Raw genomic sequence first — 15640 nt, forward strand, 5'->3', positions numbered from 1 at the left:
CCCTTGAAAATGTTCTGCAGCCGTTCTGAGACATCCTGGACCCTTGGAAAGCAACACACCATTTTGGATTCCCATTGTCGGCCACAGAATCTCCTTTTGTTTTTCCCTTAACTATTGAGTGTCCTGTCACTAAGGTCCTGTTTACCTTTACCCTTTCCTGCTATGCCTCAGAGCCAGCCACAGTGCCACTGACCTGGCTACTGCTGCTTTCCCCTGAATGACAACAGCCACCACCGCAACCCCCAGCCCTGCCAACAGTATCCAAAACAGTGTGTTTGTTTAAGGGGACTGGCTGCAGAGAATTGGAGAAGTGTGCTCTGCTCTCCATGCAATGTATGCCACCATTGACTCTTCTGAAACCTAAGAACGTCCTCCTTTCCTTGTGTTCTGAATGTAGGTAATTTCCCCCAACAGTCCTGTGCCCTGCCACTAGGGAAATGCTGTTCACTGTGGCTGCCTTCCTAAGGGAGGGCTAGGGCCCAAGGAGAATGTGAAGCACCCAGCTCCGGGAGAGGTCACAGCCACAAGGACCTTCAGGATGTTTGGAGTCTGCAGGAGGACCAGGCAGTTCTGACCCAACTCCATTTCTTGTGGATGAGTGAGGGTTGATATCCATGCTGGTTTCACATATCCTGGGTTACTCTAACGGAAGTATATCAGCTGCTAGGGTAGGTCCTGAGGAATGCAGGAGTGGGAGCCATCCTCTCCCAGTGGCTGTGAAAGTGACGGTCACATTGAACTGGCCTGCGACTGGCTCCTTCTGGGGAGTGATGGGTGATCTAGGTAGGATCTCTCAGTTGTGAACCCTCAAATACATCAGGACAGTGACTGATGCCATCTGTGCAAGACCTCATTGGTCCATTTTGTTGCCCAGTGCCTAGGTCAGTGTTGCAATTCAGACTTTGCAACTTTGCTGACTTCCCACAGGTGCGGTGTGCCATTAACTGCCAGCAAGTGCTATTCAGAGGGCTGTGTCACAGCACTGCATTCAGCGACAGGAGGCTTTTCCATTAATACACAGGTGATCTGTGATCACTGTACCCCTGCCTGTGTCCACTACCCCGGCAGCTGCCATGACTCCTACATCCTGGAGCACTCGTATAGCTGATACGTTTGAGGGTCTAGGTGCCTTACAAGGCTGGTTATTAGCGGACAAGGGGTACCCACTGTAACTATAATCCATGACAACATTGCACAAATGCCCAGCTGATGGGGAGCATAGATATTGTGCTGTCCATGCTTTGACCAGGGCTGTGGTGCAGCAGATGGTAGGGCAACTGCTGCTTGGACCAATCTGTGTGTGCCCTTCCTTTCTGGATAGTGTGGGGTAGCCTCTATTCTGTTTGTTTATTTTTGATGGCGATAATTTTTTTTAAAAAAAGCTTATTTATATACGTCTGATTGCTTGCCTGTATGTGTTATTCTCTCACTGGGCACTGACAAACAGTGGGTGTCCAGTGGGCATTGGGGATGGAGTACCAGTGAGGATGTAGCTAATGATAGGTAAACAACGTGGCCTGAATGTTTAGCAGCAACTGTGGAAGAAAATGAGACAGTATGTGCGAGGGAATGTCAGCCTTGCTGGTGATGTACAGCATAGCTCTGTGCCATTGAGGATCAGTGCCAAATCGGCAATATTTGTCTGGGTATACAGTGGCCTTATAAAGATGGTGCGTGTGTAGGGGACGTAGGTCTTTTGGTGGATTTTTGGTGAATGGCAAGTTATTAATTTGGAATCCGGTGTGAGGGATTCATTAGAGATATAGTAGGTCTGTTTTGTGAGAAATCCTGCTGGGCTTTGTGGTGAGAATCTGTCTATGAAACTCATTGCAAATTGTAGTTAGCTTAAAACTGATCTGGCTCATAGTATTTAGGATTTTCTTTAGCACACAGAGGGTTTGATAGTTTGATAACTTGTGTAATACTGCAAAGCGAGGTTAGTTCAAAGTAATTCTATGGTAATACTGCTATAATTGTATAAATATGGAGTGGCTACTCGGCATGTTGGCAGGGGCAGGAGATCTTTGAGCTGTGGGTTTGGCCATAACATTAACATCCTCCTTGTGGAATACCTAGAACAGAATGAAGAGAATTCTCATCCGTCCACTAAGGACACGACTGCAAGGGGCAGAGTAGCTGCATCAAACGATAATAGTAGGAAGACATGGGATGGCTGCCCCCTGCCCCATTGTCATCTGATTCTCTCATCAAAGTGATAGTGGAGGCATTAAGGACCACAAGAGAAGAGCCCATTGCAGATTCACTGGTCTCTTCCTCTTATCAAATTAAGGGAGCTGGCTGGTGGTACTGGAAGTAGTGAGCAGCAGATGTGAGAGTCCTTGCAACTAGATTTCTTTGGCCTTTAATGGGATGTGATAGTTGACTTTGCCAGCAACAATTGGTGCCAGTCCCAAACTGCATGTGAGCTTGTGTGTGTTGCTTGGCCATTTTGCAGGGCAGTCCACATTGCTGTTCACCTGGAGTCATATGTAGGCTAGAGATAATGGGAACTGCAGATGCTGGAGAATCCGAGATAACAAAGTGTGAAGCTGGATGAACACAGCAGGCCAAGCAGCATCTCAGAAGCACAAAAGCTGACGTTTCGGGCCTAGATGAAGGGTCTGATGAAGGGTCTAGGCCCGAAACGTCAGCTTTTGTGCTCCTGAAATGCTGCTTGGCCTGCTGTGTTCATCCAGCTCCACACTTTGTTATCTCATGTGTAGGCTAGACCTGGTAAGCATGGCACAATCTCCTTCCCGAATGGGCATTGACTCAGCTGAGATCTGACCATGATCATTGGTAGTTGTCGTCATGTCATGTTAACATGGTCCCCATTCCTCCTGGCTGGGTTTGCTAATCAAATGCAAACTTCAGTTCCAAACAGCAGGATTTTCGTGTTAGTCGCCAGAGCTTGGGGCAAGCATGCATCTGGAACATTATTTCTCTCCTGATACAGGCAGTTGAACTGCTCTGAAGAATGTTTACTGGGCAAATAAGGGCAGAAAGGATGAGAGGCCAACACCTGAGATTCCCAACATGCTGACTTCACCAGGATATTTGCAGACAAGTAACTGTGAACACTGGGCTTATAATGCAGGGAGGGGAGCGGTGAAGGGAGTTTGACAGATAGGTTAACACATTGTGAAGAAATTCAGGAGTTGGCAGGACTGTATGCTGAGTGGAGCTCCGAACCAACCACTTGATGATAATGAATTTTAAAATAAAATCTGTAGGCACTGAATGCCAGAACTAAGTGGTAAAACTGATAGATAAGATAAGGTTTCTGCTCAGAATGTCAGTGTATTTCCTCTATGTTGAGGGTTTCTACCTTAAAGAAAGCAATTTCACACAAAAAAAGCTGTAATTTGTAGTCTCTCAAGCTATATCTCAGGCCTGTGATTTACTCTGTAGACAAGCAGGGGGCTGGAAGAACACAGCAAACCAAGTAACTTCTGGGAGAAAGGCAATGTTTCAGGTATTACCTCTCTTCAGAACTAGACGTGGGGCTGGGGGAGCTGCTGATAAAGTCGGGGGGAGGAGGGGTGGCGGCAGAATGGTGGTGATAGGTGGATACTGGTGGTAGTACAACTTGGTTGGTCAGTGGGAGGGATGAATCTGGTTGGTGGCTGTAAGGGAAGGTCAGAGGCTGGAAGGGAGGAGGTGGGGCTGGGAGGACAGTGGGGGAACTGGTGGGAAGGTTATTTGAAATTGGAGAACTCCATGTTGAGTTCCCCCGTCTGTAGAGTGCCCAGGTGGAAGACAAAGTGCTGATCTTCAAATTTGCATTGCAAGTTCCTGCAACACTGGAGGAGGCTGAGGACGGACATGTCAGTGGGGGATTGTGGTGGGCAGTTGAAATAGGTGGTGACCGGGAGGTTAGGCTGGCCATTACGCACCAGGCGAAGATACTCGGTGAAATGGTCACCTAGTCTACGTTTGGTCTCACTGATGTAGAGAAGACCACATCAGGAACACTGGATGCCTGGAATGGAGAGAAAGTCGTATGAGGAAACTTTGAGAGAGCTAGGGCTTTTCTCTTTAGAACGATGAAGGATGAGAGGTGACTTGATAGAGGTGTACAAAGTGATCAGAGGTATAGATAGAGTAGACAGCCAAAGACTTTTTCCGAGGGTGGATGTAGCTTTTACAAGGGGGCATAGTTTTAAAGTGAATGGAGGTAGATTTCAGGGAGATGTCTGAGGTAGGTTCTTTACTCAGAGAGTGATAGGGCGTGGAATGCGTTGCCGGAGAGGGTAGTGGAGTCGGCCTCATTAGGGGCATTTGAGCGGCTATTAGACAGGCACACGGACAATAGTATTAGGTAGCGGTGGAGCTTAAATAGACCTTAGGTTTAGGGTAAAAGTTCAGCACAACATTGTAAGCCAAAGGGGCTGTACTGTGCTGTACTGTTCTGTGTTCTGTGCAGCAGACTAAGTTGGAGGAGATGCAGCTGAAGCTCTGTCTCACCTGGAAGGACTGAGGGAGGTGGTCTATGGGCAGGTGTTGCATCTTTTACGGTTACCAGGGAAGGTACCGAGTGGTTTGGAGTTGTTGGTGGGGAGTGTGGCACGAATTAAGGAATGGTGATGGGAGTGGTCCTTGTGGAAGGCAGAAGGGGGTGGGGAGTGGAAGTTCCAGGTGGCGAGGAGTGGAAGTTCCAGGTAGTGTGGCCTAATTGGAGTTGGTGGAAGTGTTTGAGGATGATACATTGGATGTGGAGGCTGGTGGGTGGAAAGTGAGAACAACAGGGACTCTGGCTTTGTTATATTTTGGGGAGTAGGGATGGTTGTGTTTCAGAGCAGTGGAGTGGGGAATGGAGGAGGTGCAGTGGAGGGCTGTCTGAATGAAGAGGTGGGGGAGCAAAGAGCGTTATTTGAAAAAGGCTGACATTTGGAATGCTTGGGAGTGGAACGTGTCCTTGATAGAGCAGATGCAATGGAAACCGAAGAATTGCAAAAATGGGAATGGTATCCTTGCAGGATACAGGTTGGGAGGAGGTGAAGTCTAGGTAGCTATGGGAGTCTGTGGGTTTATGGTAAGTGTCGGTCCATAAGCTGTCACCAGAAATGGAAATGGGGTGGTAAGGAAAGGGGAGGGAGGTGTCTGAGATAGACCAAGTGAATTTGAGGGTGGGGTGGAAGTTGTTCGTGAAGTTCATGAACTGCTCAGTTCAGCCTGATGTAGGATGCAGCACCAATGCAGTCATCGAAATAACAGTGGAAGAGTTTGGGAACAGTACCGCTGTACGTACTGAAGAGGGACTGTTTAACAATCGACCAACAGATGGGTTTAGCTCAGAGCTCAGGCAGTACCTGTGCGCCCCCCCCCCCCCCCCCCACTCCCCGGATTTACTCTCTTTACCAGCTGCATGTTTCTATGAAAGGATGAAGGTGTACCAAAAGAATGGAGTCTGATGTTTTGTTTTAATTTTTTTATTTTCTTAATCATCTCCAATTGCAGCAAACAAAACATTTTATGGAATATTCGTTTAGATGACTGCCTGTCAGCACAAGGATCAACTCACTAAAGTGCACTGTCAATTTCAGTGGGACCAAATTCACTTTATAACATGTTAAAACTTGACTTGAGTGACCTCTGAATTGAATAATCCAAAGGCCATTCGGTAGAGGATTCTCTGAGATGATGTGTGTCCAGAGCTATCATCTTCTGATGTTTGAACAACCTGATATCTACTTACTCTCCATTTCACAGTTGTGTAGGCAAGTTCTTAATGGGGTTTTCAAGAGCTCCACCATAATCTGACAATAAGACAGGTAACAGTTGGAGTATGCCATGTTTTTTAAGAGTGAAATTTGACAATTAGTCTGTCACAGGGTTAAGCTTCAGATTGAATTTCAAGCTGCTTCAGAGCAGCATGAGCTTTTGCAGCGTCTGGTCGCATTAATCTCAATTCAAGGTGATGAAATTCACCTCCCATCCCCCTACCATTCTTTAACAGTAACCAACTGTAAGAGAATTTTGAAAGCACGCACACTTGAATATTGAAGTAAATCTCAACACAAGCTTGAGCTATAGCAATTGTATTTACTTTCCCTAAGCAACAAAGCTCAAAAAGTACTGACCTTTTTCCCGGTGCCTGGTACTGTTGCTTTGTTCTCTCATTTTTGTGCTCAATTGGGAATTCCTGGCCTTGTAATAAATCAGGAATATCTTCCTTCAGCATGAGTTAATCTTAAAAATTAACTGTCAACGTTCCATGGGAACTGCTGCCAACTTTTTTCCCCTATTATTCATTAACTGGATGAGGGTATCGTCGGCTAAGCAGCATTTATTGCCCATCCCTAATTGCCCAGAGGGCAGTTCAGAGTCAACCACGTTGCTCTGGGTCTGGAGTAACATGTAGGCCAGACCAGGTAAGGATGGCAGTTTCCTTCCCTGAAGGGCATTAGTGAACCAGATGGTTTTTTTTCCCCTAACAATCGTCAATGGTCATCATTAGTTTCTTTATTCCACATAATTTTATTGAATTCAAATTCCACCGTCTGCCATGGTAGGATTCAAACCTGGGTCCCCAGAATGTTACCTAGGTCTCTGGATTAACAGTCCAGCAGTAATACCACAAAGCCATTGCCTCCCTCAATATCTGCAGTAAAGAGCATTAAAGAAAGTAAAATGTTTCTGTGAATTTCTGGGGGGAGCGAGGGTATGGTGGAGTGTTAAAGACAGTATTGCAGGGTTTTCTCTTCAGGGCAAATGCCTCGGGTGAGTATAAATTTATAAGGAGAAGTACTTAAATTCCTGGCACCTTCAAAAAACACCTAAATAAATAGTTGGGTTGCTGTTTTGAACTGTAATCAATACAGAAATCTGCTACAATTTTACATTTTACTGGCCATTTTATGTATCTTCGAGGGGGATAGAGTCTGTTTCTACAGTTTCAACAGAGTTTATTGTTGACATTTTGTTGTTATTATGGCTGAGCTTGTTATGAATTCTCGAATGTTTTCAAAAGCTCTGAATCCACTTATCCCCGTTGTGGATTACTTCATAATTTGATCATTTTAAGAGGCTATTAAGGGATTTTTTGCTTTTATGTTTACTGAATGAATGGTTCTTTGTTCTTCCCCATGGTGGGGAAGTCTGAAACTAGAGAGCGTAGGTTTAAGGTGAGAGGGGGCAAAGATTTTAAAAGGAACCGAAGGGGCGACTTTTTCACGCAGAGGGTGTGTATGAAATGAGCTGCCAGAGGAAGTGGTTGAAGCCAGTATGATTACAACATTTAAAAGGCATCTGGATGGGTTTACGAATAGGAAGGGTTTAGAGGGATATGGGCCAAATGCTGGAAAATGGGAGTAGAATATCTGGTTGACATGGATGAGTTAGACCAAAGGACTCTCTCTGTGCTGTATATCTCTATGACTACGACTATGACTATGATTATGACGCTATGACTACTTAAAAACTCATTTGAAGATTTTAAATTTCATGAAAGAGTTTTTCAATATCAAGTGTGCAAGGGAAAGCTCTCAATTTGTTGGTCATTTTATCTCCATATGGCACCTGAGGTTTGTCCATTGTAAATACTAGGTGAATGGATAAAGGAAATATGGAAGCTATGAGTAAGTTTGGAAATGGCATTATGGGGATGAGGCTTAATGGGACTAATAGCCTTGTATACAAATCATCCAATATCTCAAAGCCGAGGAGGGCCTTCTAAACTGCCTCACGTCAACACGTGCTCATCCCTGTGAGCCAAAGCGATTAAGATAAAGCTAGAAATATGATGTTCTGACATCCATTCCCCACTCTCTCACCCTCCCATAACAAAGTGGCTTGGATTGTTGGTCAGTGGGAACAAATTCAAATTGTGTTCAATAGATTTTTATGCAAGGACAAAGGGATGTGGAGTTTAGATACCAATCAGCCATGATTTAATTCAATGATGAACCAGACTTGAGTTGATGAATAGCTTGCTCCTGTTTCCATATTAAATCTCTCACTTACTGACTTTGGAGACATATCACATCAGGAATGCTAAATAATCTAACAGCAATGTTAAAATTATTGACCTCCATTTATTATTTTTTATTATTCATTCATGGCACTAGGGCCATCCCTAACTGCCCAGAGAGCAGTAAAAAGTCAACCATATTGCTGTGGGTCTGGCAGCGCATATAGGCCTGACTGGGTAAGGATGGCAGTTTCTTTACCTGAAGGACCTTAGTGAACCAGATGGGTTTTTCCTGACAATTGGTAATGGATTCCTGGTCATCATTAGATCTTCTCAATTCCAGTTTTCTAAAAACAGATTATTGAGTTCAAATTCCACCATTTGCCATTGCAGGACTCAAATCTGTGTCCCACGATATTACCTGGATTAATAGTCCAGCGATAATATCACTAGGCCATCCTCTCCCTGTGACATACAGCAGACATATGTACAAGATATAAGCAGCAGGAGCTGTTCAGCTTACTCGGTTGATAGCCAGAGTCTATGGAAGTGAGACTTTCAGCTACTTGATACTGTAAAAGGTCAGCTTCTAGGAAATTAGGTGAGAATTGAGCTCCCTGTGTGATCAGCCACTATTTTGACTGGAGCATCAAATGTTTTTGTTTTGATTAATCTTAGTCACATCACCCTGATGTTGTAATTGTCATTCTTGTTTAGCTATGATACAGTACATGCATGAGAGCAATTACATTTTGTGTTCACAAGAAGATCTTGCTCTATAATTTTATAGGTCCTATCTTAGAGAGATTCATTCATTCTGATCTTTGAATTTGATTTAAAATCCAACCAATTATTGCAATGTGTTTGATAGCACCTGTATGTGACTGTGAATTGATACAACAGTCTTAAATTTATATATGTGAAGCCAATGATACAATGTGATCAGCAGTGGAAGAAAACTAATTATTAAGTGCCCAGTGCAGCCAAAGGGAATGGGGCCACATCAGAAAGTTATTTTTGGAAAGAACGATTGTGTGTATTTTGCCAGATATTTGCAAAGTCAATAGAAATGCAGTTGGCCCAAATAAGGAAACATAACATGGGTATTGTTATAGTGGCACTCATCTGATATCCATGGAAAGTTCATGGGTGTTATTAGCTATGCTGCAGACTGAATTGACCCTTCTTGTCATAGTTGAGATCGCAGGAATGATTGGATACCTTTTTTAGAATGAAGGCCTTGTTGTACCTGGCCAGACCATGAGTAGTTCCTTGTGTGGTGTGATACTATTGGTGGGAGACACAATGATCTAATGAAATCCTTTCTGGCCGTAGGTGATGGAGTTCATAAATTTAAAAAAATGTCAACTTCGATGAGAATACCTTTGAAAGATTGATTCCAACATAGTAATTGCACATATCTGATAAGAAACAGATATTTAGCCTTACAGAAGTAATACAAAATTTTTATTTGAAAAACATAATGTTTGGGGGCTGAGGGGATGGTGAAAAGAGTGTGGAGAACTGGAAAATGGCCTAACTGGGTGGCAAAGAAACGAAGGAGGAGATGAGTGGATCTGGCAATTGAAGGAAAGTCAGCATTTGGGGAGGAGGAGGGGAGTGACATATCCTATACATATGTGCAGAGAGCATGTGTTCAGGAAGGGGGCAAGGAGACATCGATTTGATAAGTGGTAGTGTGAGGTGACTGGCAATCAGAGCATAGGGAGGCCAAATCGTTCATTGTGGGTCCTGGGGAGAACAGTCAAAATGCCTAACAAAGTGCTGAAAAAGAAATGCTTGCAGTTTAAGGATTTGTGGGCTCTGACCGCCTTTTTTTTTTGCTGCCTAACCCTGAGAAGCTTATGCAGAGGTATTAAACATTAAATTAGGCTCCTAAAAGCATTGCGGGTTAAGTACGTCCTGTCTCCACTCAGAGATTCTGAAATGTCAATGTGAAAAGGGCAGCAGGTGTGTGCACGCCAGGAATTGGGGCTGTGTTCCTCAGATTCAACTCTTTAAACACACCAGCACCTTTTATAATTTAATATAGGCATCAGTGATTGGCCACAATAGAAACTTCATATTGGGCACGTCCAATGATGTTTGTTTTATCTCATCAATTCCAATGAAACTGAAAGATCCATTAATTAAATGTAATAATGTCGATCTCTGACACGCTGATTTGTTTGTTTTCATGTGATCTGCAAGTACTGCAGTTGTACAGGGTTATGATTTAGAATTTGAAGCCAGTGGCGGCCGCTCCTTTCTGTTGGGCTCAATGCCCATCTGACCCCAATGATGTGACAGAGCCCTCACCAACTTCTGCTGACACACCACAGAAAGTATGCTGACTGGGTGCATTAACAGTCTGGTATGGCAACTGCTCTGTCCAGGACAGTAAGAAATTATAGAAGCTGGTGTGCATAGCCCTGATTATCACAGCCAAACTTCCATCCATAGACTCCATTTACAGGGCTTGTTGCTGCAGAAGGGCTGCCAACATCATCAAAGATCCATTGCACCCTGATAGTGCTCTCCTACAGCCTCTGTTGTGAGGCAACAATCATCAGTGGTTCAAGAACAGCTCCTTCCCAAGCAATACCAGAAATGTTGACTTTTCCTTTCCTTCAGATGCTGCCTAGCTTGCTGGCTTCTTCCAGCCTCCTGTTTGTTCCATATGTCTTAGCCTGTCATTGATTATTTTATCTCAATGCTCAAATTTGTTTGGAGAGTTATAATTCATTTAGGCATCTTGGACGTTTCAACAAATCTACATCACAAAATCTCAATTAATAGAAGGGATCTTGCTCCTGTTCTAAAATGTGTTTCAGACAAGTGAAAAAGTATGTGCTTTGTTACTCAGTGATGTGATTTTTATGTCAAGTTTCACTCCTTGCATAACATGTCAATTTGTCTCTCTAGTTGGGAACTCCTACATAGAATCAGCAGCAAGACTGATCTAGTTTGAGAGTATGTGAGTCCTCTGCAGTAGCCTGAACACACTCGTGTGTTTCAGTGTTTGTTTGTGCTGTTGCTCAGTTAATGGTGAGCAGTTTTATCACTGAGCACTTAACAGTTTGTCAGCTGCCTACATGTTTAAAGGATATATGTAGCAGTATGGATGAATAGTGCATGTATCAGGACTGCAATAATGTGAATGTCATTTAGGACTTTGTGACATTTCCAAGAGTTTTCAACTTCTTTAATAATTTATTCCTTAGTATCGGCTTACTTGAATGCTGCTCCCTGGTCACCAATTAAACGACCAGGCAAGTGAGTGCCTAATTGTGATCAAAATGCCAGAGCTTATTAATACCATATTGCTGGCTTACCTCCAATATCCAGAAAAGCCTGAAGTGTAAATTCATCAGAGAATGCAGGCCTTAGGGATTAGAGGAGGTGGATGGCAGCAAAATGGCCAGAAGAGGATGAAGTAGTTTGCTCATTTTGCAACAATTGGGATGGATCCTGCCTCAGTTTGCATTCTTTCCGCTATCCTTGACATCATTCCAGGCCTTTTCAGACAGGAGATAGATGTTAAATCCTTTGAAATCAGCCTCAACAGTTAAATTCACTCAGCCCACAGACTCTTCACAGGTTTACCATCTTATTTCAGTCAGGTTTCTTCATTCAAAATTTTGATTGTATAAAATGTTCAGTGAGCATTTAGTTAAAGAAGAACTTTAATTTTTCTTTCTCGCTTTTAATTACAGATCTTTCTCCTTGCATGTCCTCCCTGTAGAATTGCCCTGATTGTTTTCAGGTAAGAATTTTTCCATTTAAGTATATGCTTCTTTCGTATCCATAAATAAAATTGTAGGTGTGAAACATAACACGATTGCCTGTAGTCAACAGTACCATCACCGAAATGATTTCAGAAGGCCTACTAAGGAAAAGCTAGCTTGAGAAGCATAATTGTACAGTTGCTGGCTGTAGTCTCTCTCCATTGTTCATTCTTCCTCTATGATGGAGTAAGTTTCACTCCTCCTAGACTGGGCAGTGTAGAATTTAAATTGAAACCTTCCTGTATTTATTCATAGATACACAGCGGGGAAGCAATAGCCTAGTGATATTATCGCTATATCGTTAGACTATTGATCAATAAACCGATAACATTTTAGGAACCTGGGTTCAAATCCTGCCATGACAGATGGTAGAATTTGAATTCAATAAAAAAAAACTGGAATTAAGGGTCTATTGATGACCATGAAACCATTGTCAATCGTCTGAAAAACCCAACTGGTTCACTAATATCCTTTTTAAGGAAGGAAATCTGTCATCATTTACCTGGTCTGGCCGACATGTGACTCCAGATTCACAACAATGTGGTTGACTCTTAACTCCCTTCTGGGCAATTGGGAATTTAAATAAATGCTGGTCCAGCCAGAGATGCCCATATTCAGTGAGTGCATTTAAAAGGAAACATAACAAACTGCATCAACTACACACACTTAGGACCAATAATTAATTCAGTTAATCTTTTTTTTCAAAATAATAGCCATTGGTGAGAAAAATAGACCACAAAAGATGCTGCAAGTAATTTTGTATTGCACTCCTCAGAGGCAAGAAAGTCAAATTTTAAAGAAAAGACCAGTGTATACTGCATGAGGAAAAAGCTGTTTCTCAACATGATTGGTCGAGGTGTTATTCGGGGGTAATTGTTCCTCTGCTTTTTTTTCATTCAAAAAACAGTGCAACACCCAAATATGTTTCTTTTTCAAAACTTGGGACCCTACATATGACTGTAAGTAGCTTTTAGCAAGCACAAGTGAGCCACATACTTAACTTGTTGGTATAAGCCTTCACGCGTTTAAGACTTCTGCAAGCTTTATCTAGTTGCATAGTGGCAGTGCTTTCGTGGTGCATTCTCCATGACAACACCTCAACTAAACAAAATCACTTTTGCGATTGTTTGCTATTTTACTTCATCATTTGCTCAGTTGGGGTTGTTAATAGGTTTTTTTTTCCCCCATTATTCACACTTCTTTGGTTTAGCTGTTGGGAATCCTGACTGTTTGCATTAAGAATATCTCAATCTGTGCCTGACATTTTTATTAAATTTGTCCCTTAAAGAAGAATTCTTTCTGATTTTTAGTGAAACAAACAAACAATTTTTTTTGCTTCAAGTCATTCTTGTCAATTTTTAGTGTGACAATATTGAGGAACCTATGAGGGAATAGGATATGGTCATTTGGTCCTTTCATATCTGTACTAGTTCTCTTCTCTAATCTCGCACACAGAATCACAGAGGTGCACAATAGAAGAATCAACTATTTTGCACGTTTGGGACCAAGAATTATGACTATGTAGGTCCTATTGTACCTCATCTGAATAGCCAAGCATTAGCTAAGTATGTAGTCCATCTGTCAAGCTGAATAGTCCTTCTTCCATTAACACTTTCATCTATATTGTAGTGGGCTTATTCTCCAGAATAATTAATCGTTTATGGGCTTTCGGATAGAAGCCAATTTTTGCAATCGGACTTAAAGAAATCACAAGTGTGACGGCACAGAATGAGGCCATTCAGCCCACCGTATTTGCCGAGACTGTCTGAATGATTTGAGATTATATGAACTGGATGAGGGCAGAGATGGGGATGTGTTGGATGAAGTGTTGGGCAAGTAAAGAAGGTGGGAATGGAAGATGAGGAGGGAGGATGGGCAGAGCGTAAGTGGATGGCAGAATTAGATGGAGGGAGGCCATGTACTTGTCTGATGTTTGTCTACGTGAATGGGATACCGTAGGATTTATATGGTTTAGAATTCTTGGTTTTTCAATGCTCAAAATGTTTCGTTCTTCCACTGTGCAGTTCTGTGATTTTTTTTTTGTGTGTGTGAGAGACGAATTGAGAGAACTAGCACAAACATGACAGGCCAAATGACCCTCTCCAATGATGCATCCATTCTGTCTTACATTTATTTCTCCAGGTGCTGAGAAATGGAATGCATCCAATTTTAGATGCCCTGGTTTTCCGAGGGAATCGGGGTGTCTGGACTGTACCAGAGTTGTATTCCTGCCTTTTTGCTTGCAGACTTCTGGGGAGCGTAGTTCAGCAGTCCTCAGCCCCACCAACCTCCCCCCACTTACCTCCACCCCATTTGGAGTGGAGGTGGGCAAGTTTTGGAGCTGACTGGGCAAAAGATCTGGCTCTGTTTCCAAATATGTCAGCCGGACGCCTGCAAGATATTGGTCAAACATTGAGCTGTATTGGGAAGGCGTCAACATATATTTAAATCTGAAGTGTTTTAACATTAAATTAACCACCCACCCCATTTTCATCCATCCTCTGGCACGTAGTCATACTGCCCCTTTTAAAAAAAAGTCCCACCTGCCTGCGCTTGGCCCATGTCCCTTAAAACCTTTCTTATTCAAGTATTCATCCAAGTGTCTTTTAAATGTTGTAACTGTACCCACATTCACCACTACCTCTGGAAGCTCATTCCACTCAGGAATCACCTTGTGTTTTTATTTTAAAAAGTTACTCCTCATGCCTTTTTAAATCTTTCTCCTTATCTTCCCTCTAATTCCATCTTCCACTCCCCATCCCTTTTATTCACCCAAGTCCATAAATATATGAACTCGCAAGTCATCTGGAGAGCCTTTTGTAAATACATTGGGCTGAGTGGTCTCTTTCTGTGCTGTCAAACTTGTGCTTGCTTTAAGGCTTATCGTAAAAATTGGATTCTATCCAAGAGTGCATAAATAATTATTCTGGAGAATTAATCCACCACAATACAAATGAAATTGTTCATGGCAGCAGGACTGTTCAGGGCCAGCTACCATTTGTGCACTCTGAAGGATTTATAGCTCCATCTCTTGTTTCATCACCTCTCCACTATTCCATATGGAATCAGGCAGGGAAAGTCTGGCCTCCGCGTTAGCAGTGAATACATTCAATGCAGGTATCCATTTGTTTTACATTTTAGGTCAAATTGTTTGTTTCTGATTCTAATTCTAATTTCCTGCAACATTCAAATATAATTTTATTTTAAATCAAGGCATTTCTGGTCTCGCTCAAATGAATGTAGAAAATACATTTACTTGCTCATTGCCTGAACAATTAAGAAACAACTTGTTTAAACCAGGGGAACAGTATTTAGTTCCAGCTGCTGGCTGAGAAATCAAAAATGGAATGCTTAAAATAGACTAATGTAATTTCTCACACAGCCCAGAGCGTCTTAGTCTCTGCTACTGGCATAAACACCATGATTAATTGGATTAGGCAGTGTATGAATGAACATGATTTGACACTGTAATTAAATAGAGACAAACGTTCTAATTACTTTCAAGTCAATGTGTCCATGTCCCAGAAGATAGCTAGTTGTGTTGTTTTAAGACAAAATATCACATTGTGCATTTAATAGCCTGTGACCAAGTAAGTATTTTTAATCCTGTTGTTCTAAATTACCTTCAAAATAAATTCAACAGTGTTAAATCATGTCAATCCATTCCGTTTGCCTCCACTTCCCAAATTCCACTTGATAAGATAAAACCTGTAATCTAACTTGACCACAAGCTAATGTATATTGTTGCTCAGTTGGATACTTTGAGAATTGCAACAATCTGATCTTAGAATCCCTACGGTGTGGAAACAAGCCCTTCGGCCCATCAAGTCCACCCTGACTCTTGGAGCATCCCACCCAGATCCATCCCCCTGTAACCCACTTAATCTACACATCCCTGAACATTGTGGGCAATTTAGCACGGCCAATCCACCTAGCCTGC

At 42.5% G+C, this 15640-nt stretch overlaps 1 protein-coding gene across 3 annotated transcripts in view; it reads left to right on the forward strand.

The window, feature by feature from the left end:
* Positions 1-15640, forward strand: part of LOC125459056 (transmembrane protein 164) — a 133215-nt gene that overhangs the window by 27900 nt on the left and 89675 nt on the right. For all 3 annotated transcript variants that reach the window (XM_048544981.2, XM_048544982.2, XM_059651376.1), the window contains exon 2: positions 11629-11678. In XM_048544981.2, coding sequence (XP_048400938.1) covers positions 11629-11678 — 50 coding nt within the window. The remainder of the gene's footprint in view (positions 1-11628; positions 11679-15640) is intronic.

Source organism: Stegostoma tigrinum, chromosome 15, assembly GCF_030684315.1.
Source record: "Stegostoma tigrinum isolate sSteTig4 chromosome 15, sSteTig4.hap1, whole genome shotgun sequence".
Lineage (NCBI taxonomy): Eukaryota > Metazoa > Chordata > Chondrichthyes > Orectolobiformes > Stegostomatidae > Stegostoma > Stegostoma tigrinum.